We start from the raw sequence: 23,089 nt of genomic DNA, 5'->3' as shown, positions 1-23,089 counted from the left end.
CGGCAGTGCTCTACCTCTTTAAACCTCCCATTTACAAAGTAAAACTCTGAATTCTTCAGAGGGGAGGATACAGGGATCTGAGTAGAGATTCCAGGGAGAGTAATTGCTAGAGCACCGAATGGGCTACTGTAGGTTCTGTTCAACTGGTTACCAGAGAAATACTTTCTCAGAAAGACCTTATGTCAAATTGTCCTTGACCAAACACTTTCACCGGTAACTGAGTTGATGTTGCCAATAAAAGATGGTGGATTGACCTCCATAATTTATTCCACATCCTTCTGAGAATTCCATTCATAAAATAATATAGGAATTTTTTAAAGATATAAACTTTCTTACGAAATGGGAAGAGCCTGGAAGAATTTTAAGGAGCATGATAGAAAAAGCCTACAATGCCTTGAACAGTTTGTAAGTAAGGGTATTAACAACGTGCGATTGAGAACCGGGAAGGAAATGAGGAGTACAGGAGAGAAAACATACATGGCCTCAGAGCACACCTAAATCGTCAAGAGCAGACTGTGGGTAGAAGGAAGGACTCACATTCTCTTTCTCCTGTGATGCCCCTTCATACTGTTGTCCACATGCAAACACGTTTTCATCCAGGTACACCAGTGTATTCTGCTTTGGCCACTTAAGATAAAGTTCAAACATGCTTCCACATCCTTAACATAATTTTCATATTGTCCTTTGAAACGGCAGCCTAATATTCCAAACAATGACTTGTCATAATTTATTCAGTCATTGCCTACTTTTTTTGGTTGTTCTGTTGTTGTTTTTGCTAAGTGACATAATTCTAAAATGAGTACCTTTGTTCAATATTTTATTGATTATTTAATGCTAAAGTGTGATTAGAAATAATAACGTTGCATTTCTTTAAAAAAAGATATAAACTCTCAAGGACAACAGAATGTGAGAGGGCATAAGATATCCTCAAATATTGGAGGCTGGAAAGGAAGTTATGTCCCAGGATGTCTGCAGAAGGGGACATCAACAGGAAGAGAGCTGATCTGTCTTTCAGAAGGAACAGGTTCAGGACTTTAAGGGTCCAAGTTCAGCCAAGAGGGGGTCTAATTAATTTCCTACAGCTGCCTAGCAAAATACAAGAAACTGGGTGGCTTAAAACAACAGAAATCTATTCTCTCACAGTTCTGGAGACCAGAAGTCAGAAATCAGGGTGTCAGAAGAGCTGGTTCTTTCTGGAGGCTCTGCAAGAGAATCCATTCCACGCCTCTCTCCTGGTTTCTGGTGGTTGCCAGGAGCCCTTGGCGTTCCTTGGCTTGTAGCTGAATCCCTCCAATCTCCAACTCTGTCTTCACATGACATTCTGCCCTGTGTCTCTGTGTTCCTGTGTCTTCACATGGCCTTCTTTTATAAGGAGACCAGCCTTTGGATTTAGCTCCATATGCTCAGCTTTCTTTTCACGGTGATCACCACTGGCTTGAAGGCTTGAATGAAAATAACTCCACTCTGCTGGTTTTTTAACACCTTTGGCCTTACAAAGTGACTTTCTTCTTGGAGCAAGTAGAATTGAGGATAGTTAATATCAGCCTTTCCAAGAGTCTGAAACAAGGGAGATAGAGTATGTGGAAATGCTTCGGGAAAAGTAAACATTACATGCTAAAGCCCTCCATACATGTGAGCCATTATTCTTGTTATCACCATTAATATCATCTCTAAGCTTCAATAGCCTCTGTTGGAAGTTTGGATAGTAAATAGCCAAACTGCTGGTCTCACTAAGGTGTAGTGCGTCTATAACAACATTTCCTGAGCACTTCTTATGTGCCAGGCACCAGACTGACTTTACAAGCATTATCTGATTTAATTCTCTTAGCAATATCAAGTTAGATACTACTATCATCCCCCTTTTCAGATGAAAACTGAAGCTACAGAGTTTCGTAATTTGCCCAAGAATACACAGATATTAAGTGACAGAGCTTAGATTTTTTTTTTTCTGCCTTCAAATCTGGGCTTCTAACCGATAGGACCTTACTGCCACCTGAGATGATGTGTGAGCAGGCATTAATGTTATACAAACCTCAGGTCCTTATCAGGTTCCCTGAAACAGAAGCAACACGCTATTGTAATACCAGAATGTTCATCTAACAGTGAGCTTGCAGATCATCTGTAGATGAGGGAAGTGAAACCTTGAAAGGTCACCCGTGACCTGGCTTGACGGTGGCAAAGCTAGGTTTAGAAACCAAGACTTCTGACCTCCAGTGTAGGGTTTGTCTCAAGATACTCTGCCACGAACATATTGAAGCATATTGTCTCCAAGTGTTCAAAGCTATCCCGAAGGGACAGAGTTTAAAAAGGAAATCTATCTGAGTAGTGATGCAGATTTCAAACACACAGAAAGCAGATGGAAGCAGGGAGTTTGCTTTGAAGGACAGCATAGTGAACCAAGATGCCTCTAAGAACAGGGGAAATGGAATGAAAAGTCAGCAAACAAGGTAGAAAAGACAGCCCTGAGAGGGCCTGAGAAACTGAACAGAAAATCTGAAGGAAGATAAATGGATAATTTAACAGCCATTCAGTTTTTAAGAAAGACAAAGAACAAGCTACATTGCATCAGAAAAGGCCTAGAAATGATGATGAATGGGGCCCTTCAAATGAGTGGTGAACACAACAGAATCACAGTCGCCTGCACAATTCCCAGCTGAGGGCAAATTTGAGGAACTAAATAAGGATATGAGACTGATACGGATTGAAGAGTTTTTCAAAATCTGTTTAATGTCCAGGCAGGGGACATTGATCGCTTTTCAGAGGAAATGTTTAGGATCAATGAGGTAGTCGGCCCTTACTGGAAAGTGGATGGAGGGAGGGGATTTACACACAACATTAGCACAGCGTGCATTAAGGTACTGAGATAATTTTTGAATCATGGTGCAAAGCACTATATTATTTTGATCTTTATGAAATAATTATTTCTCTTTTTTATCCTTGTACTCGTAAGCTTTCTTTATCAACAATGAAATGACTTGCTATTGAGTAATTCTAACACATGATCAAAAGTTGCTAGTTCCTTTATCAGTTCATGTTACACTTTTAAGTAGAATATTTTATTGTTAAATAGTTTATACATGCCCAGTGAACAGAATTCAAAAGGTCCAAAAGGCACAAAAGTATTAGAGAAAAGTGGTCCTCCCTCACACTCCTGTCCCCAGGTCACGCAGGTCCTCTCCCTCAGGGCAACCACTATTAACCAATTTCATCCAAAAACAGTCTATACAAAAGCAGAAATAGTGTTTTTGGCTTTTTCTTTTATTGGGATATAGTTTGTGTATAATACATATATGGACGTATACATATACATGTATGTGTGTATATATATGCACGTATACACATATATGAACAGTGTCTATCCTGCTCCATACCTTGTTTTCTTACACTTAATATATTTTTGAGGTCACTCCTTTTCAGTGTCCATATAGCAGCTGTCACATTTGTTTTGATGGCTGCAGAGTATTAGATCGTAAAGATGTAGAATAAATTATTTAATCAATAATTATTATTTATGAACACTGATGTTGTTTCTAATAATTTGCTATTGTAAACAAAGTGCAATAAATATATTTGTAAATGCATCATCTTCATACTTTATTTGTAGGACAAACACCTGGAAGTGGAATTAGTGGGCATTTGGCATATGGGCATTTGAAATTTTGATAGGTATTGCCAACTTTCTCTCTGTGGAGTCTGAACCAATTTATATTTCTGCCAGCAATGGCTGAGGTGCCTCTCCTTCTACAGTCTTACCAAGACAATGTGTTATCAAACTTCTTGAATTTTGCCAATATGATGGTGCAAAATCTATCTCATGGTAGTTTTAGTTTGTATTTTCCATATCATAAATGAGTCTGATCATATTTTTAGTACAGATTTATTTACTTAGGAGCCATTTGTATTTTTTTCTGTAAACTCTCCATATTTTTGCCCATTTTTCTATTGGGCTGGTGGTCTTTTCTTATTGATTTGTAGGAGCTCACTATATATTAAAGAAATAGACCTCTATCTGTAGCAAAAGTGGCAAATATTTTTCCCAGGTTGTCATATATCTTTTCACTTTGTTTATGCTATACAGAAATACATTGATTTTATGTAGTCAAATTCATCTTTTTTTTTATGGCTTCTGGATTTTATGTCATACAGATCATGACTTTCCCATTACAAAATTATAAAAAATTTTAAATTCTCAGAACTTCTTTTAGTATTTTATGGCTTCACTTTTTTATATTTATATCTGTGACTCATCTGGTTTTGCTTTATTTGATTGAATGTGAAGTGTGAGGTCAGATTCCAACTTTAGTTTTTTGTTGGCTACCCTGCAGGCGGACTCCCAACCACTGCACCACCAGGGAAGCCCGTGCCATAAGTTTTTGACTAATCATTTTCCTTATGATTTAAAAGGTCACCTTCATCATATACCAAATTCCCTTAAATTTAATTCTATTTTTACTTTTTCTATTCTGTTGTATTACTCTGTCTGCCTAATCACACTCTTTTAATTAATATTGCTTTATAATATAGTTTAATGATAAGCCTAGTTTCACCTTCCCCATTACTCTTTCAGTATTTTCTAGGTATTCTTGTTTATTTTTCCATATAAGCTTTAGAATTTAGCTCAAACACAAATCTAGTTTGTCTTCTTATTGGGACGCTTATTTAATCTTAAATGATCAATATCTGAAAGTTAAATTAATGTAAACCTTCCTAACATTGAAAAGAAGAAAAGCGTTGCCTATTAGGAAGTTTTTGTTCATAAAATTCTAATGTTCCCTTCCTTAAACTATACTTCAAAAATTTAATTAAAAAAACATTCAGAGTATTGGTCCTGTTGTCCCCACACATACAAACTTTTCCCATATCTGTCTTTGGGAGAGTTAGCAATGCAATAAAGCCACAATAACATACCTTCCATCAGATCTTAAAGGTGACCCTTTCTTTGGACAAAAGGCCAGTGAATGATACACCCGGTGGTATGTGTAAAATACCCCTTTCTTTGTCTTCCTATTCTTTCTCCTCAAAATCTTTCTTTATTATGTTGTAAAATTAAGAAAAAGTAGGTTCTCTTACCATATGGAGAGAGACCAGTAAAATAATAGAGGATTTTTGCCCCCAAGGATGTTTACCTAAAGACAACACATCTCTCGTGGATTCTTTGGGTCTGGTTCGCTGTCGATCTGGGGCACTGGGATGCAGAGACTTTGATGGTTCCCTCTCTGTCTCAAATCTGAGCCCTGTTTGGTGCTGGCATGAGGACCACCTTTAAACTCTCACAAGAAATGCTCAGGCATCATCAGATTTGCATGGCACTCCCTAAGCAGTTCATTAGTACAAATATCAGCTAAAAAATAGAAGGGCAAATGATAATAGGGTATTCTAGAATCCATTCTAGGAGGTACCATGGTAGCTTACCGAGAACACCATTCACACTAAGGGCAAGGGATTCCACGTTTGTAAAACCCTCTCCCACACAGGCATCCTAGCCATTATGCTTGGAGAACCCTAGGGCTCAAGGCATGTGATGTGAGAAGTATACAAAAATATATATAGTAAACGAATGCTTGCACCTCAAAAAATAAATTTTTAAAATGGTTCTTTTTACACATTGAACTTTGCAAAAACAATAGATTATATATGTACATATATATGTGTGTATATATATATGTATATATATATGTCTATAAAATCTCAAGTGGCATAGTTTCACCAGAAAACATTCCAGTGTATGGAGAGGTGGATTGTTACCATGTGGCTGTGTTTTACTTACATGTTCCAACCACCTCTTACATGAAGCCCCATTCATCAAAGGCTGTGGCTTCTGGGTCAGCAGCTATTCCTTCCAAGTCAGATGTTGCCTACACAGTGAACATGATTGATTAGCTACCAGTGTGCTCTGAAAACCCGACCAACAGGATAACCTAGGACAGAATCCTAGAGGGGCTCATTATAACAGAAGAAGCCGTCTCCTTGCTCCTGTGTACAGGAGCCATCTTTAGGCCTGCCGTGATTTACCACTTAAAACCTTTATTTTCCCAGGGTAGGCTTGAAAAGAGGAGTCACAGATAAAAGATTCACTATCTACACCTAATGTTTGGGAGGTGGTGTGAGGCTGCCTCCCTCCTGTGAATTTGTCCTGAAGCAGTGCCGAGGACACTAGAACCAAAAAGTTGCTCCAGTGTCCAGACGCCATAGTCAAGTGTGAGACATGTGTCATCACCAACATCCCACTGAGATCCCTCATGGGAAGACACCACGGGCTTTGTCCTCAGGCAGGCCTGAACTGACGTTCCAGCTCTGCTGTATACTTACCCATGTAAACTTTGGCCTTTTTAAGTTGATTTCCGCAATCTCAGGTTCCTTATCTGTCAACAATACCAATCTCTCTGCATTGTTGTGAGGTTTAATGAGCTCCCATCTGGATAGGCCCCAGGATGGCACATGGAACACTGGACACATTCAGTACTCAGTAGTTATTAGTTCATTTTGGCAAGGTGTGTTTTACTCTCTCTCACCGAGAGCGAGTGAGTGGCCTTCAGAGTAGACTCGGCCCACGGACATGTCTCATTCAGTTGAACACTGTTTATAACGTGTAACATATCCAGTTTGCCAAAGGCCCCACCATTCCCAACTGTATCATGCAGCCTATTTCATTCATCAACTTTACTGGCCTGGCCCTGTGGACATTGTATTTAAAACTCTTGCCCTGTATTATGGAAATAACAATGCCGTTAATCCAAGGAGATTAAAATTCCTGCCTCATTAATTCCTAATGTTAATCTCATTTGTAAATATCATTTTCCACAAAAGAATCCCTTGAACATGTAAATAAAATAAGCGAAACAAGAAACTTGAGAGATTAGGAAGGAAATGGAAAGGGAAAGAAAAGAGGGAGAGAAAATTTCAATAAAGCATTTTCACTTTTACAGTCACTATTAATCTGCTTCAAACCTAGGAAAGAAAATGATGTCTTCCTTTCTAAGTTATTAGTAGTACTGTAATTAGCTTTCAGGAGATTAGAATTGATGCTACAAACATCAGTGTTATAGCTTGGCTAGACTATGCCCTTAGGATTCCGATTACAGATCTGAATCATTCTTATGTTGGATTCTAATGAGCTTGCTTGCCCTCCTCATACTAAGTATTACCTCTGTGGCTTTATCATCTTTACTGCTAATTTGGGTAACTCTCTCACACTATTTAGATTTTAAGCTCTCAAATATCACTAACAAAACAGAAAGATCTGACAATATTTTTTGGCATTTGCAAAAATCAGACATAGCCAACCTGTTACTGCTGAATAGATACTACAACTGTTACTGCTGTAACAGATCTGCAGAGTTAATATCACATATAGAAAAATAGTTTTCTCAACTGGAAAGAGGCTCTCACCCGATGTGATAAATGTGGAGTGACACTGAGCTTCCACTAAGGAGAAAATAACAGCTAGTTGCTGTTTTTCCTTTCTGTCTGAGTTCACCTGGTCCTTAGGAAAAACGCAGGCTAAATTGATGCCGTCACCCGGGTCCTTTGAGTCCTCCTTATTGGAAGCCGAAGTCCCGTAAGTCAGCTGACTTTGCCACCAGGGGGAGTTGGCATCCTCTGTTGGGGTCTTCTGAGTCCCCATAGCATGGGCGGTTCAGACTCAGCAACCTTTAAAACCTTTTAAAGAGTCTGTTTGGCAGACTCTGGGGGTTCAAGGAGAAGAGAGATAAGTGCTAGCTGGTCCCTGACTCTCATGAACTTGGGTAGAGAGGGCTGCCCGGTGAGTATTAGCAGCAACCTTTTATGCTGGGCAAGTTGAGACTCCCTTATGCCAGCCACCAGTTCAAAGTCTGGTGGGGGGTTTCAATCTCAAGTAATTCCTGGGGGTGACAAAGAACAATAAGGGACCATAGCAAAAGCCCCATGATTTGGAGCTCAGAAACTCCCTCAAATGAGTTTGAGCAGAAATGGGAATTTGTTGGCTCAAGCAACTGGGGAGCTTAGAGGTGCAGTTGACTGGGCAGCAAGTGGCCACATCCAGAGGATTCAAAGGATATCATAAGACAGACACCCCCTTTCCTCTGCCTCCTAGTTATGTTTTGGTTTCATTCTCAACCAAGCTTTCCTCACACATCCTGGCAGCTCTAAGGTCACATGTTCATTCTAGGTATTATCATACCAAAAGAAAGAAGAAAAAGAAAGCCTCAATTCCAACAGTTCTGGGGAAAACCTTGCGAGACCTCTGATTGCCTTAGCTTGAGCCACACCCACATCCACATCCCTACACCAGTCACTGGTGTTGGTCAGGACTGAATTATGCTCCTACTCAGAGCACATGGAGTGGATTGTTACCTGAGGAAGGGTAAAGGGACCTTATATAGCCTCTGCTGTCTACTGCAGTTCCCTTATAATCCACTGCCAAAAAAAGTTAACTCACAACTACCCGATGCAGAGGATCAATTTATTCAAGTATCAAGATGCCTAAATCCTTTGACACCTACACAGGTAGCCATAAAATAGAGACCTACAACCTGATGTCAATTCTCTCAATTAGGAATTGCATACGGCTACTAGTAACAGAGATCTGAAATCACAATAGCTTAAACAAAATAGAAATTTACTTATCTCTCTGATAAAAATAATCCAGAGAAGTCAGTTCTAGGTTGCTATGATGTGGCAGTTCCATAGCCATCAGAGACCCAGTCCCTGTTTATCTTTCCTTAGGACATGGCTGCCATACTCAAGGTTGCCTCATAGTCACAATATGGTCACTGTAGCTCCAGCCATCGTGTTAATATTCCAGCACCAAGAAGGAGATAGGGGCAAGGGCAAAAGGATGCACTTCCCAACCGAATAAACTCCCATTTAAGAGTCTTCTCAGAAGCTCTTTTTTCTGAATTCTGCTTGCACCTCCCTGGCCATTCCTAAGCTTAAGGGAGGTGGGAAGGCAACTAGCAGTCTCTGTTAGAGATACCACAGTCCTTGTGGAGTAAATGACTCCATCCCCAATGGGGCAGAAGTCATAAGGCTAGAACCTTTTAAACTCCATTGTGTTCTAGCCAGGGAAGAACCCAATAGAACACGGTGCCTGGCACAGGTACATGTGTGACATATATAAACAATTATTACTAATTTTCCATCTTGATCAAGTTACATACTAAAGCTTTATTTTAAAGGTGGTATTTTTAATGTAAATGTCTAAAAACATTTATCCAAAGAAGTCTTGGCTTACTTCTGTGTTCACCATTATTGTTTATTTGTTTTCCAAAGCAAGTTTTAAAAACTGCTGGAAGCCTCCTGTGGCAGTTAATACATTATCTTAAGTAATTTAATGCAAATTAATTTTTGCACAACCTTGGGTTTCGAAGGCCACTGAACTGGGGAGGGGAGGCGTGAAGTTTGGGGGAATCTGCTTGCTGCCTCCCATCTGGACCCACAGCCAGCTCCGTCTGCTCTCACATGTAGTAACTAACACTTCAGCTACTCCCCTGCCAAACACACCATGTGGAGTTTAGCTTATTTCCTTACTCAGAAAAATGTTAAGATGCATAGAAAGATGTGTATTTCAGGTTTTCTAGAAGACTCAAAGGGATTATTTTAGCATTTCAAAATTCTGCTTTTGTACCATAACTCAGATTTTCCATTGGGCTTTATGGTTCTTTTCTTTTCTGTGTTATTTCTGGCTTTCATTCCCTTTTAATCCCACAATTCTCCTTTTCTGGTAGGGTCTTACAACACATTAATATCATATGGGAGCCACCCAAAGGTTCAGGGTAGAGAGCAGCCAGCTCGGCTGTGTGATTTTGATTGACCAGGATGGCTACAATGAGAGTTGATTGGACAGGACCCAGGGGAGGAAGCAGGGAGCCCAGGTAGGAGCTGCAGGAGGTTAAGGCAGTGGAGAAGTGAGGGCAGCCTGAAGTAGGGTGGTAGGAATGGCACTGGACTGACACACGGAGACAATTTGCAAGTAGGATTGAGAGGACTTGGTGATAGTTTGGATGCGGTGGAAGAGGCAGAGGTCATGGATGATCCATAGACTGCTGGGTTGGGCAGTTGGGTGGAGAGGTAATACTTAGTTCCCTGAGGGAGTAAACCTGAGAGCAGAGGAGGGTTCGGAGGAAGGCGATGAGTTCAGTTCAGGACAATCAGTTCACTGGCTCTGACCTTTACAACACAATGGAAGAATAGAAGGTTGACAAGCCAATTGGGATTCTTAGCATTGCAACGTGACACGTAAAATTCAGGAATATGTCAGACTCAATGATTAATAATCTTTACCTTTGGGAACCAAGAAGGATTAGCAGTTCAGCAGTTCACTAATTTAAAAGTTTGGGTTTGCTGCACAATTAGCCACTTCTCTCTGAAGTCACATAGCTTAAGTAGAAGCCTCCTTTGTTTCTTGGAGAGAGGTACTCTTTACACATGTGGCTGGCCAGTCTCGAGAATTCAAGAGAATTTCAGGAGCTGCCACCACTTGCATGCGTTCTTGCCCCTTCTGTTGATGGTGTGAGCAGAGATGACACCAGCTGGTCATGTCTTCAATTACTTTCCTTTTCAAAATACCAACGCCCAAGTCAGCTTCTGGACATTCTCACCCAGGAAGTTAAATAATCATGTTAGAAAAGTGATCACATCTTCATTACAGGGATATTGCCTCAAACAAGATATCTGAGAGGGGCTCCAAGTTTATTTTCATATTTTATCAAAAAATTGATATTTAAAAAATATTTTAATTTCTTTCTTCTCTGCCATGCATTGTATCTCTTAGTTTCTGATTATTTCTTTTGGGTAAGGTGGGGATGGAGGACAGCAGAAAATATAATTCTTATTGTCAACACTCTGGAAATACATGAGTCAACAATAGGAAGTAAAAACCATCTTCCCTCTTTGTCTTTTAAAAAAAATAAATAAATAGCCAGCTCAGATAATTTCCTCAAAGTTTTTTAAAGGTATTAATGACGTAGTTGGACATTTTCAGGGTTCAAGAAAATCTGGTTTTAATTTGGTGGTGTTCCTCTCTCCCCTCTGCAAGACTGTAGGTGCAGGGACCTTTTCTAAGAGCATGGCTTTCTCTGCTTATTCCCCTGTCCCACATCTGCCTCCATCTGTCCAGCAGTTGAGCTCCAAGAAGTGATTGTGGTCAACTAATAAGCACACATGGGGCCAGATGACAGCAGATGTGGATACTGATGGCAGTGGGAAAGCAAGAGTCACACTCCTAGCAGCTTAACAAACTGATAAAAACAAGCTCTCAGCAATAATGGTAATAAGACAGAATACTATTTTCATTTCCCAAGGGGCTCATTCTCAGGTTGCTTTTACCGCAGGATCTTGTAGCAGGTCAGAACGTACTGACCCCACTGGTCCTGGCCTTACCCCATCCTCCTGCCACTGCTCTGTGGGTGGAGTAGAGGAGGGGTGCTGTTCCCAGAGATGACTGAGCTCAGAGCTAGAGATCCAAAGATACAGGCCTTGATTCCAGTCTCCCTTGGAGCTCATGGGCTAGTACCCAAGACAGAGTTGTTTAAAACCAATTATAGGGACTTCCACTGCTGGATCAGAGTAACAGGAGGAAAAGAAAACCACCAAAAACCAAAACAAACAGAAAAATACATAAAACAACAGTTTTCAGACACTGGGCTACAGGCAACACAATACAGTGATTCCTGAGAAAGGGGAACAAATGAAATGGGCCCTCCAGGTGCCCCAGCTTACTCCCTGGGGAGGGTGTCCAGGCCACAGCACGGGGAGGGGAACCCAGGCAGAGCTTGAGGGTCCCACTGAGACGAGGAGGCAGAGCCAGGAACCTGGGGAGGCCAAGGAGGTGAGAGTCCCCAGGGGAGAGTAGCAGAGAAGAGAGGGCTCCAGAGATCTGCAGAGGCCCCTTGAGTCTTCGGTGCTCTTCACCCCAGGCATGTGAGGAAACCACTGGTGCTGGAGAGCACCAGCAAAAAGAAGAAGGCAGAGTAATCCTCAGAGCTCACCCAGGCGGAGGAGTAGTCCGTGGTCCCACCACCCAGAATTTTAGAGAAAAACCCTGAAATAGATGAAGTTCTGGGTACAGTTCTCAGAAGATTACTGTCTCGGTAGTGGGGCCAGACTAGCCCTAGACTAAAGCTGCTCTGGACCCACCTAGCAAAGCTTAAAGGCATGCCTCAAAAGGATCGAATTATTATTTCCAAGTAACCATCAAAACTGCATTCTCCAATAAAACTGAGAAATGTTTAAAGAAATTTAAAAAAAGAAAAGAAAAGAAAATCAGGAACCCAACAACATAAAATTCATAATGTCTGATATCCAATCAAGAATTGCCAGGCATGCAAAGAAGCAAGAAATCTGACCCATAATGATGAAAAAAATCAACCAGTACAGACTAAGAAATGACACAGATCATAGAATTGATAAAGAAGGACATTAAGACATTTATTACATTTTATATGTTCAAGAGAGTAGAGGAAAGATTGGGCATGAAAAACAGTCATGGAAGATATAAAAAAAGACACAAATCAAACTTCTAGAAATGAAAACTACAATTTTTAAGAGGAAAACTACACTAGATAGGATTCACAGCAGATTAAGCTCTGCAGAAGAAAAGTTCAGTGGCATAGCAATAGAAAACTGGAAGTTGATCCCTCTCCTCTCTATATACTCCAGACACTGATTTCTACACAGTGTGATTAGTCTCACTCAAGCAGTATCATAATAATGTTGTTCCACAAGGTTCTGCTTTCACTCCCTCTCTGAAAGAAACACTGCAAATGATGAGGGAATCAACCTAATTATACATATATACATTATATATATATATATATATATATAAATATATTCTATGTATTTATGCTTACATAGGCATAAAATGTTTATTGAAGGAAACTCAAGAAACTGGTAACATCAGTTGCCTCTAGGGAAGGAAACTAAGTCTCTGGGGCAGGGATGAAAGGAGATTTTAACACTATGTTTTGTACCCTTTGTATTCATTGGACTAGTGAATGTGTTACTTATTTTAAAAATAAATAAAATATGGAATCAACTGTACGTGCTGGTCACAAGTGGACTCAACAGTGGAGTGTGAAAGGAATGAAGAAGCAAGTGGCCCCTCAGCCACCTGGATGACTAGGTGCCCAGGGCTGTGTCCCCACGTCAGGCAAGTATCCAGGGTCCTGTTTGTCATGGGCCAGGGCTGGGGAGCTGCAGTGAGCTTGGGAGTCTCAGTGATATCCATACACAGCCCAAGTTGGGTTTTGAGGTCAGTAAATCAACCCTAACCTACACTTGGAGCAGCACATGAGTCATCAGCCTACTGCTCAGCAGATTCGAGTTTAAAGGGAGAGCACCCCCCCAAAAAAGGGAGAGCGCCCCAAGGATTAGAACCATCAGGTCGATTACAGGGATATAGTTTTCACCTCAGTATAAAGAACAACATTCTAAAATCAGAACAAAGAGTAGTAAACTGACACCCCCAGCCATGGAGGTAGTGAGTTCACTGCCTCCAGACGTGTTTAAACACTGAATGGTCACCCCACGGGGATGTCACGGAAGGGACTCAGCGTCCTGTGGTGGATGGTGCCACACACATAACCTTTAGAGTCCCTCTGTGTGTAGAGGGAGAGTGGGCAGACGGGTGATGTGTCCCCTTTCTCTCTCTCTCTTTTTTTTTTTTGCGGTACGCGGGCCTCTCACTGCTGTGGCCTCTCCCATTGCGGAGCACAGGCTCCGGACGCGCAGGCTCAGCGGCCACGGCTCACAGGCCCAGCCGCTCCGCAGCACGTGGGATCTTCCCAGACCGGGGCACGAACCCGTGTCCCCTGCATCGGCAGGCGGACTCCCAACCACTGCGCCACCAGGGAAGCCCCCCTTTCTCTTTTGCTAAGAGTAGCGTTAGTCAAACGAGACAGAGACCAGTAGCATTTGCACAGAACTCATCGGGTGTCGCTCGCTGATTGTTTGTAGGAATACCCATATCTTTCTAAATACTGGTAGCAATTCTCTTGCTGATGGTACATTGCACGTAATCACCGTAAACCTTGGAATTTAGGTTTGTGGATAATCCCTTGCCTTCCTAATATTCTAATAGCTCCGTATTCTTCCAGCTAACTGCATTTATGTAACAAATTTATAGTGTAAGAATAATTCTTCAAGATGAGATTCTTGCTGCCTTTGCCTAGAACCAGCACCTGACTAGAGGAAAACGATATTCCAGTGTGGCAAGTCTGTGTTTAAGGAGAATATGAAATAAAGAGAAGGAATTCTGAGAAATAATGTACCCCCCCCCAAATTTTTTTTATTCAACACAAAGAAAGGAAGACAGAGAACAAAGAGCTAGATAAAGGAAAGCAATCTGTTTGGGGCTAAGCCGAATAAACTTAAATAGTTTAAGGAATAAATTGGTGGAGTAATTCGAATCATGGGCAGGTGCTATGAACGTAATTTAGTAAACGCTCGGGAACCTGCCAAGGAAGAGAAAAATGTGTTGCTTTTGAGATCATTTCCCAGAAGCTTCATAAAAGAAAACTGATTACAGGAATTTAATAAGTAAAACAGAGCCAGAACTATAGTAATCAAATGAGTTTTTAATTACATTTCATGCAGAAAAAAATTCCAATTTGTGCTCCTGGGATTAAAAAAAAAAATAAGTTCTAGAGAAATGCTTTTGTGGCAGGAAAATAACATAAACACTAATTTCCATAGGAATTATAGTAGTCAGTTTAATTAAAAGGCTTGATCAGAGCGAAGAGGAGCCAGTGCCAAACTATACTAAAAACCATGGCATTCGTCCCCACTTCTTACACTATTGTCTAAATAAAAACACTGCATTAAGCAGAACACAGGCACCTGCATTTTTCTCATGGATGTAAAGGGGATTTTGATCACTACCGAGTTATTATGTTGCTGTGATTTATTATCATATGGCATAACAAATACATCTGGTTTCAAATTAGACGTTGTTGCTTGGTGTGATAAACATCGCTTATAAAAGCGAGAACATGCTGTGTTTAAGGGACACGAGTGTGAGGGGACACTGCCACGGTGGAGCGCTCGCCACTCTACAGGATCCTTGCGTATTTCTGGGCTTTCAAACCCCCACTTACCTTACATCTAGTTACACTTCACTTGTATCCCTGAAACTCCCCAGAGCGGAGGGTTATTTGAGGGGATACTTCAGGTCCTCCTAACAGGTGGTTTGCAGTCATGCTTAGGGGATTATCCTTAACAGAAAGAACTATTATTCTTCCTGTTGGAGGACTTCGCTCTGGAGTACCCGCTAACTACGGGTCCGGCTTGGAGAAGGCTTTTCAGGAGGTGTCCTGCAACCACGGTGGTTTAGTCACCGGTCACCTTTTGTTCCCCTTGTGATGAATGAGACACACCTGCAGGGTGTCTCCATGGGACTGGGAGTATAATCTCTGGCCACAGAACGCTGACCCAAGGCATTAAGCGGAACCATTTCCTTTCCAGGGGCTAAAGCCCCGCATCCCTGTGATCCCTGTTTCATTCATTGCTTTGTTCCCCCAGAGGAGTGATCCACATTTTGTGAGGCTGAAAGTTTGTACCATTTGGGAGTTGGGGACCCTTTTTTAAAAATAACACAAAATTAAGTGCAAAAAAGAAATATTTAGAAGGGTCTCCTAAAAGTGAGGACCCTGAACCCTGAGCTTCCTTAGCCTTGTGGTCAGTCGGCCTCCAGCCCCACCCTACATTTTCTCTCCCTTCTCTCTCCTGCACCCCTCCATCTGTCCCTCCCTTCCACACCCCTTTTTCTTTTCTCTCGTGTCTATTTCCATGCATATTCTCATGGTGATCTGTACATTTAGCACAGTCCCCAGATCCTGTGCTTTAAAAATGAGCTCCTCTCATCTCAGGATTTCACCTGGCCTTTGTCATTCAAGTGAGTCCACCCAGAGTCATCTCTGGTGGAGCAAATGGTAGGTTTATTTTTGTAAAAATTTCAGTTCCTCATCTATTGAGATCTGGAGCTCTCCCTAGCAGGAAAAGATACACATACTAGTAGACCGTGTGAGCTGCATATTTTGTTTCCTGTTTGATGTGAATTTAAAACAGGATCATAATCAACTTGGCTGGCACCCCCTGGAGGAGTGCACAGACATCTGTCTTATTTTTTTCATTTTCTATATAAGCTCTATTAATACAACACAGTGGTGCTAAGTGCATATTTTCTTCTTATAAATAGCTCACGTTTACCAAAATAATCACTTTCATTTCTTACAGCCAGTTGCCATTCTCCTCACAGCAGAAACCTAGAAAATCATGGCAGTGACTCCGGTTCCTCTCTCCCCCACCTGCTTTTGTTATATTTTAGGCATTGGTGAAGGTCAATGTGAAACTGAAGCCGATGCTGGATTCAGTAGCTGCCAACAGAAGTAAGTGGGAAGAGTTGCACCAGAAAAGGCTGCTCATCTCTTCGGCTGCCTCTGCCCCCTCTGTCAATCTCATGGTGACAGGAGATGACAGAGACTAACCCTCCAGGTCAGCCGCAGCTGTGAAATGACTGCGTCCTCAAGAGCCAGCTTCGGTCCAACCACAGCATTCTTTTGTTCCTTTAAGCTCAAACAGACATAAAGTCTCAGGGTTGTGCTGGGAAGCATGCCTGGGCTTTCACCTTGCAGTGTGGTGCCAGCAGAAAGGACAGAGGAGGAGGTGGGGCAGGGAGCACATGCCCCAGGACGCTCACCTCTCCCTGATGAACACACATGGGCTGAGATGAAGGTTCTGGGCAGCGGGCCACTTGGGTCCAGGACCTGAGGACGGTTGGCCCTGCTCACTCTGAGCCGAGGGAATGTTGAACAGTGAAGGCGTCATTAGCGCTGCTTCATGTTGTGTATGGCTGTTCTGTTTGTTACAAGCCAAACAACGCCTGCTTTTGCATCCTCTCCTGAGCTCCCCCTTCTGCGCCAGGCTGTCCCAAGCATCCCAATTGGTATTCTGTAGAGATATCTTATTTTTAATCCTAAAGCTTCTTAATGATGGATCAGAGCCTTTAGACTCGCCTACCTAAAAGAGAAACTATATTATCCTTACAAAAACCAGCCATTCCCAGTTTTCCCCTAAAAAGGTCTATAGTAGGAAGACAGCAAATGTGTTTGTCTGATTGGCGTTTAGACAAGATTCGTAACATTGTATTGGGATTGTGGTCCCCTTTTTCAGTTTTTTAATTCAACCTTCATTGTAGACCAAGTCTTCTCCCAGAAGGAATGGATTAATAGACTTAAAGTAAGGGTGAAAGGAAATCTATAGGTGGATTTAACGCAAATGACACATGAACATTCAGAACTATTCCAGCAGTGAGACATTTCATAGGATGCAGCAGAGCCACGGAGAATGATCACTGACTACCTGTAGCTCTCCTAGTGATGAGTTTCAGTATAAAATGTAAGGTTACTACCAGTGCCAACCTAAAGCCAAATGGAAAGGTCCCCAATTTTGGATTTTTCCTTAAGTGTAAGATATAATGCTTGAAAGATTAAGAAACAACAGTCTAGGCAGAGAACAGATATTCTATAGAAAGCTAGGTTTATAGTAGATAAGAATAAGCTATATTAAATAGATGCAATGACTAGAAAGCTGAGAGACTGAGGACATGGTATGCCTTATCCAAAGAACGCTGGGCCAGAAGCTATACTTGTACCCTAGGTTTGGCACTATTCACTGGATGGCTTTAGACAAGTCACTTAACTTCTCCCAGCCTTTTTCCTCATTTGTCAAATGAGATTACACTAGGAAATTATTTTCAAACATGATTTAACCTTAGAACTCTTTGTTCAAATAAATCTTACAAAGAATCCCCAAGACATAAAACATCTAAAAGCCCAAGTCCTCAGTTTGAAGCTGGGTTGGGAGAGCCAGAGCCCCTACAAATCCTCATTTCTTTGATTACATACCTAGTAGCCCATAATTGGGCTCTGAGGAGTTTGAAAATCTCTGGACCAGATGAACCTTGAAGTCCATTCCAGCTCTAAAGAATCTAAAATTTACAAACCAGTTTTGTTCTTGTTGTTGCTCGTCAGTGTCAGTTATTAACTTTACTACTCAGAGGAACAGGGGCCAAGTTCCACCAAGGACATTTTTTTCCTGGCGCATAGTAGACATCTGGGAAATGTTTAAAGAATGGGTAGATTAAAGTACCAAAACAGAAGTAAGGGACGAGCAGGTACCCACGGGGTAAAAGGAAGATTCTATATGGGCAGAACTAGAGGAAAAGAAAATTATAAACCAGGCAAATGGGAGGAAGAGAAGGAGGAGAGGGAAAAAGAGGAGGAGGAGGGGAAGCAAAAGAGAACAGCTAACAAGGAAGAGATGGGGGACCGAGGCAGGTGGTAACAGAACTGATAAAGGGAAGGTGAACATCAATCCAAACAAAGAAAAATGTCATGTCTTCCCCAAAAAATGAGGGTACAGAATCCTATCATCAATTGCCTAGAAAAGAGAGAAACTTGAGCAGGGAGGGGGTTGACAAAAGAGAGAAGGAAGGAGTAGGAACCCTAAAAACTAATGTTCCCAGCTACCTTTTACAGCTGTCTCTGCAGGGAAGACTGGAGAAACTAGAGGAGAGAATGAGTGCAGGAAAAATTGCCTCCACGGAGCAGGTAAGAGGAGGTTGTTCAGATTTATGGATTTTATTAAGCCAGTTTTCTGAATCACTCTGCTATAAAGGAAAACAGCTTCTGCCGGGCTGTCTCCCTCCTTCAGGTGAGGAAGGAAGGTTGGGGGGGGGGGTGGAGGTAGGGACAGACTCTGGTCGTGTGTCTGCAGCTCAGAAGCACTGCAGGTGTTCCTAGCTATTGTGTCACATCATGTTTATATCACAAGTGGGAATTGAAAATCAGTCCATGTGAGGCAGAGATGAACCCACATCTGTCATCCTCCCCAACGATAAATAAATAAATAGCCCAGACAGACGAATGCCATTGTATCTAGAGCAAAATTTGAAAGCATGTGCTTTATAATAAAACTAGACCCAGGGTCCAATGGAGACTGCAGGTAGCTACACGCACTGTGGCTACCCTGAACATTGATGCTGCATATTGCTAAGGGGAATGTAATTTATAGCACAAACTCTACGGCTTCCACTAAGGTTGAGTTTTCCTCTCATTTTCTTGCCATTTTATTGGCTTCACTGCATGGTTGCCAATAGCAACACCCACTGGTAGCAAGAGCAGCTCAACACCATTGCAACCTGCCATACAGTGGAGCCCTGACAATGTCAACCATCAATCAGGCAGCTGTTTGTAATTGCCTCCATCTATTATTTCTCCTGTCTCGAGGTATCTTTCCTATTGGGGTCAAAATTCAGAAACTGCTGACTGTCTCGAGGTATCTTTCCTATTGGGGTCAAAATTCAGAAAACTGCTGACTAATGCCCCAGTCTGTTCCTCCACAACCATGAAACAGTAGAAAAGAGGGTAGCAGCCTCCCTGGTGCCAACAACCCAGAGGGTTAGAGGTTGAACTCTTGGGCGTTTGAGGTATTTTTAATCCCTTTTCTAATGTATAACTTTCCACGAATTGGGGGTACCCATATAATCTGCTTTTCCAAAATAGAGAAATTTTCCCAATCCTTATTATTGTTTACTTCCTATTGGAGGAAGGCATTTGAAATGTGAGCCTTCTTATAAAACCTACAACTGACCAGATTATGTGCGCTTCCTCAGGTCTCTTGGCATTAATGGTTGAAATGACTTCATCCTACTTTCTCCATGAAGTGTATTTTTTTCAGGCAGGCTATTTATAATTTTATTAGTCAGTATGTGGAGAATACATGCACAACCTACAATGTAACTGGCAATCCCAGCCAGGAGGGATGGCTTGGCAAACTGTAAAGGGCACTACCCCAGTGCACAGTGGATGGGGCTCCCCCAAGCCTGGCCATTGGCCAGACCTGTTATTTTGGGACTCTCAGGTCTTGGGTTTTCCACTTATAAAAGCACTGACTTTTATTCAGTTTATTTCTGCACCAAAGGACCAAGCTGTATTTAACTTTAAAAACTTCTCAAAAAAGATAGGAGCAAAGAGGTCATCTCCTCACTAAAGACAAAATAAAAAGTTACATATATGGAGTCGATATAAAAACAACCTTATCACAGATATGTCTGAGCCTGCCTCTAGTGATCATGAAAGACATGGTCATCAGTACATGGTTATAGGTACAAAAATATACCCTTTTATTTCATAACTTTAGATTATCTCATTTCATAGATATCCCATAAATGGTAGTCAGTTTAATTTACAATTTATAAAGTGAGTCAAAAGAAGTTAAAATTGCATGTGTGCTTTCTGTTTCTAAAATCTAAGCTGTCTAACCATTTCCAGGTATTTTATATTTGCATACTCATTGGGTTGGGTTGGAAATAATCTTTAAAATTTTGTTAGTGAAATAACATTATCTAATATTAATGCTATAAGAATTCAGTTGCTTTTTCATGTATCAAAATTTATCATATTTGATCCACTTACCTGAAGTCGTTAAACAGAGTCTGCTCAATTTACTTTGTGGTAGAATTATTTTAAAATCCATTTTTCCTGCTGACTCTTAATGAACTGCACAAAGATAAAATACAATTTCATCCCCATTAATAGTGTGAAAAACTCCTCTCAAGCAGGACAGAAATCTAAATATATTAAGGGAAGATTTACATCTAAAGAAAAATGTTTTGTCTGGAAGTAAACACTCATAAAGGATTCATTAAAGCAAAAGTGCAAAACCTAATTTGGGACCCTAAAAACTCTGGCAATGCCAGTGAAGTTTCATTGTCTGCTTCAGAATAACAGTCTCTGAAACTGTTGTTCTGCCGCATGCTGTAAAGAACTCCCAAAACTCAAATGTCACAGGAAATTTAAAGGTTGAGTCTGACTACAAGAAGGCCAAAATTTCGTAAGTTTCTTAAGTGAGCAATAATAGAATAAAACACGTAGATGGCAGAAATAAAGTGGTGTGTCTGGGGAATTTCATGTGGAGTACTTGGGTTTAACAATGCCTGAGGTCCTGCTTACATCGCTTGTGTACCTTTTCCTCAACTAGTAATTTGGAGTTGTACATCTTTTCTAATTTAATTTTGAATGTTCTTGCATATTTAGTCCATCTCTCAACAGTGCTAAAGATAAGTTATTTATCTGTGTAGCATATCTCTACCAATGTCATTGAATATATACACTGGCACAGAAATATGTTTGTTTTATTAAGTAAATGAAGTATTTGCTATAAATACTTTGCGTTCATTTGCTGTGTGTGTATGTCTGTTTAGAATCTCGATTATTTTTTTCTTTAGATTTAGATTAAATCATATTTAGATGAATTTTAAAAAACACAAACAGCATTGTATGGGAACAGGAGTTTAGGTTTTGGCTAATCTCACTCCCTTGGTGAAAAGTGCTTTTGCCATTTTATTTTGATGTACAATCATCTAAAAAGGATCCCCTACTGATTTGCTTCCTAATTATTATTGTTTTACACAAAAGAAGGGAAATATGTCTTCAACTAAGTTGTCTCACGTCACTCCATTTGTGTAGATTTCCCAAGCTGAGGTGTCATTTTAAGAATACTACATTATAGACTGTTTGCCCATTTCACAAGCATCTAATCCATGATTTTGAAACTGCTTTAAGAGACCTAAATATCTTTGTTTTTAATAAAATGCTTAAAGTTTAACTAAAGCTCCGGAATAATCTTTATTTCTCTTAGGAAGGACGATTTAAGGACTGAACGAGGCAAGCATGCATCCGAATACCTACGATTTAAATTTTGACTGTCAATTTAGCCCATTAACCTTGTCCTGATCTGTGATGTTTGCCTGTGTGAGAGGGATAGTAGGACAGCCCTGTCTACGGAGCATTTTAAAGATGACAAAAGGTTCTTTGAATTATTGAGGTTTTTCTGGAGGGATAAGAGTCTGCAGCACAATGCAGACGGGTTCCTGTGTCTGTTACAGATTGCTCAAATTTGCGTGGGCAATTACACAGGGGGATCGCATCGATGCAGGGCCTCCAGCCACTGATGCCATACAATTACACAACGGCTTCGGTGCTTAAACTTTAAAATTCTTACACCATTGTGCCTGTTCTATTAGAACTGCAGCAAATGATCCAAAGCCAATTCAAATGACTGGAGAGGAGGTGCTCAGGGGGAGAGGGAAGAGGTGCAGTGTGGCCCCTACTGGCCAGCTTAAGCAATCACCAACCCCCCCGCCGAGGCGACCACAGGCTTCTTTGTGCTTTTCAGTCCATGCTTTTCAAGTGAGGCCAACAGTTAAAATTACCTAATTCACAGAAGGGCCGTGAGGATTAATGAGGGAAGTTAGGCAAAGCAGGATCTGGTCCTGGTACAGAAAGTCCTGCATAAACACAGGGGCTTAGAGTAGCTCTTTGTTTGGATGGTTGATTGATTTCTTTAAATGTCAATATCCACAGTTGTGCCTTCTCTGGTAATTCCATTTATAAACCATGTTACTGTGCTCTTCCTAACAAGTTAATTTAGGTAATAACACCACAAGCCTCCAAATATAAGCTACTTGATTTTTTTTTAAAGGTATATCCAAGAAGGAAATCTAATTAAAATATTAATAAAGCTGGAACTGCCAGTGAAAGGAGAATTCATAATGAGGTTAAATGTCTTACCATCTGAGCATAAATGTTCCCAAATATTGATTTGGTATACAATTTTTCCAAAACTTAAAAGATTAAACAGATGATCCTAAAAGTCAATCAGTTACATTATCAATTTGACACTAATTTATTCTTTCTGCCTTCTTTATGGTGGAAGATTGGGGGGTGGGAAGGAAGAAGCAAGGGGACTGAACCACCAAACTGGCCATCCTGAAGAAAATGGCCTAGAATGAAAGGGAAGAGAAATAACAGCTGGAAAATGGTTTTGCAGAAGGTCTTTCTTTAACAAGGAAATTGTCTGACCACAGCTGTGGTTGTTGAGTTGTTCATAAATTACCAATGTTTACCAACAGGAAGCAATTACATTTAGAGGATAAATAAGAAAACGTAACTTCCAACTAGTTTTAAAAGAGAATGTCAAATAGATTACACATACAAATAGAATATGGAATTTGGTCATCTCACATTTTGACAGGCAGAAACATAAGCAT

General features: G+C 40.9%; 1 protein-coding gene across 1 annotated transcript in view; it reads left to right on the top strand.

Moving 5' to 3' along the window:
• Nucleotides 1-16,462, top strand: part of PDE11A (phosphodiesterase 11A) — a 406,648-nt gene extending 390,186 nt beyond the window's left edge. Inside the window, exon 20 of the mRNA XM_024732913.1 lies at nucleotides 16,304-16,462. Coding sequence (XP_024588681.1) covers nucleotides 16,304-16,462 — 159 coding nt within the window. The remainder of the gene's footprint in view (nucleotides 1-16,303) is intronic.
• Nucleotides 16,463-23,089: the final 6,627 nt, after the last annotated feature.

This window comes from Neophocaena asiaeorientalis, unplaced genomic scaffold (genome assembly GCF_003031525.2).
Source record: "Neophocaena asiaeorientalis asiaeorientalis breed wild unplaced genomic scaffold, Neophocaena_asiaeorientalis_V1.1 scaffold96, whole genome shotgun sequence".
NCBI classification, from domain to species: domain Eukaryota; kingdom Metazoa; phylum Chordata; class Mammalia; order Artiodactyla; family Phocoenidae; genus Neophocaena; species Neophocaena asiaeorientalis.
This window is presented reverse-complemented; position numbering and strand designations above follow the sequence as displayed.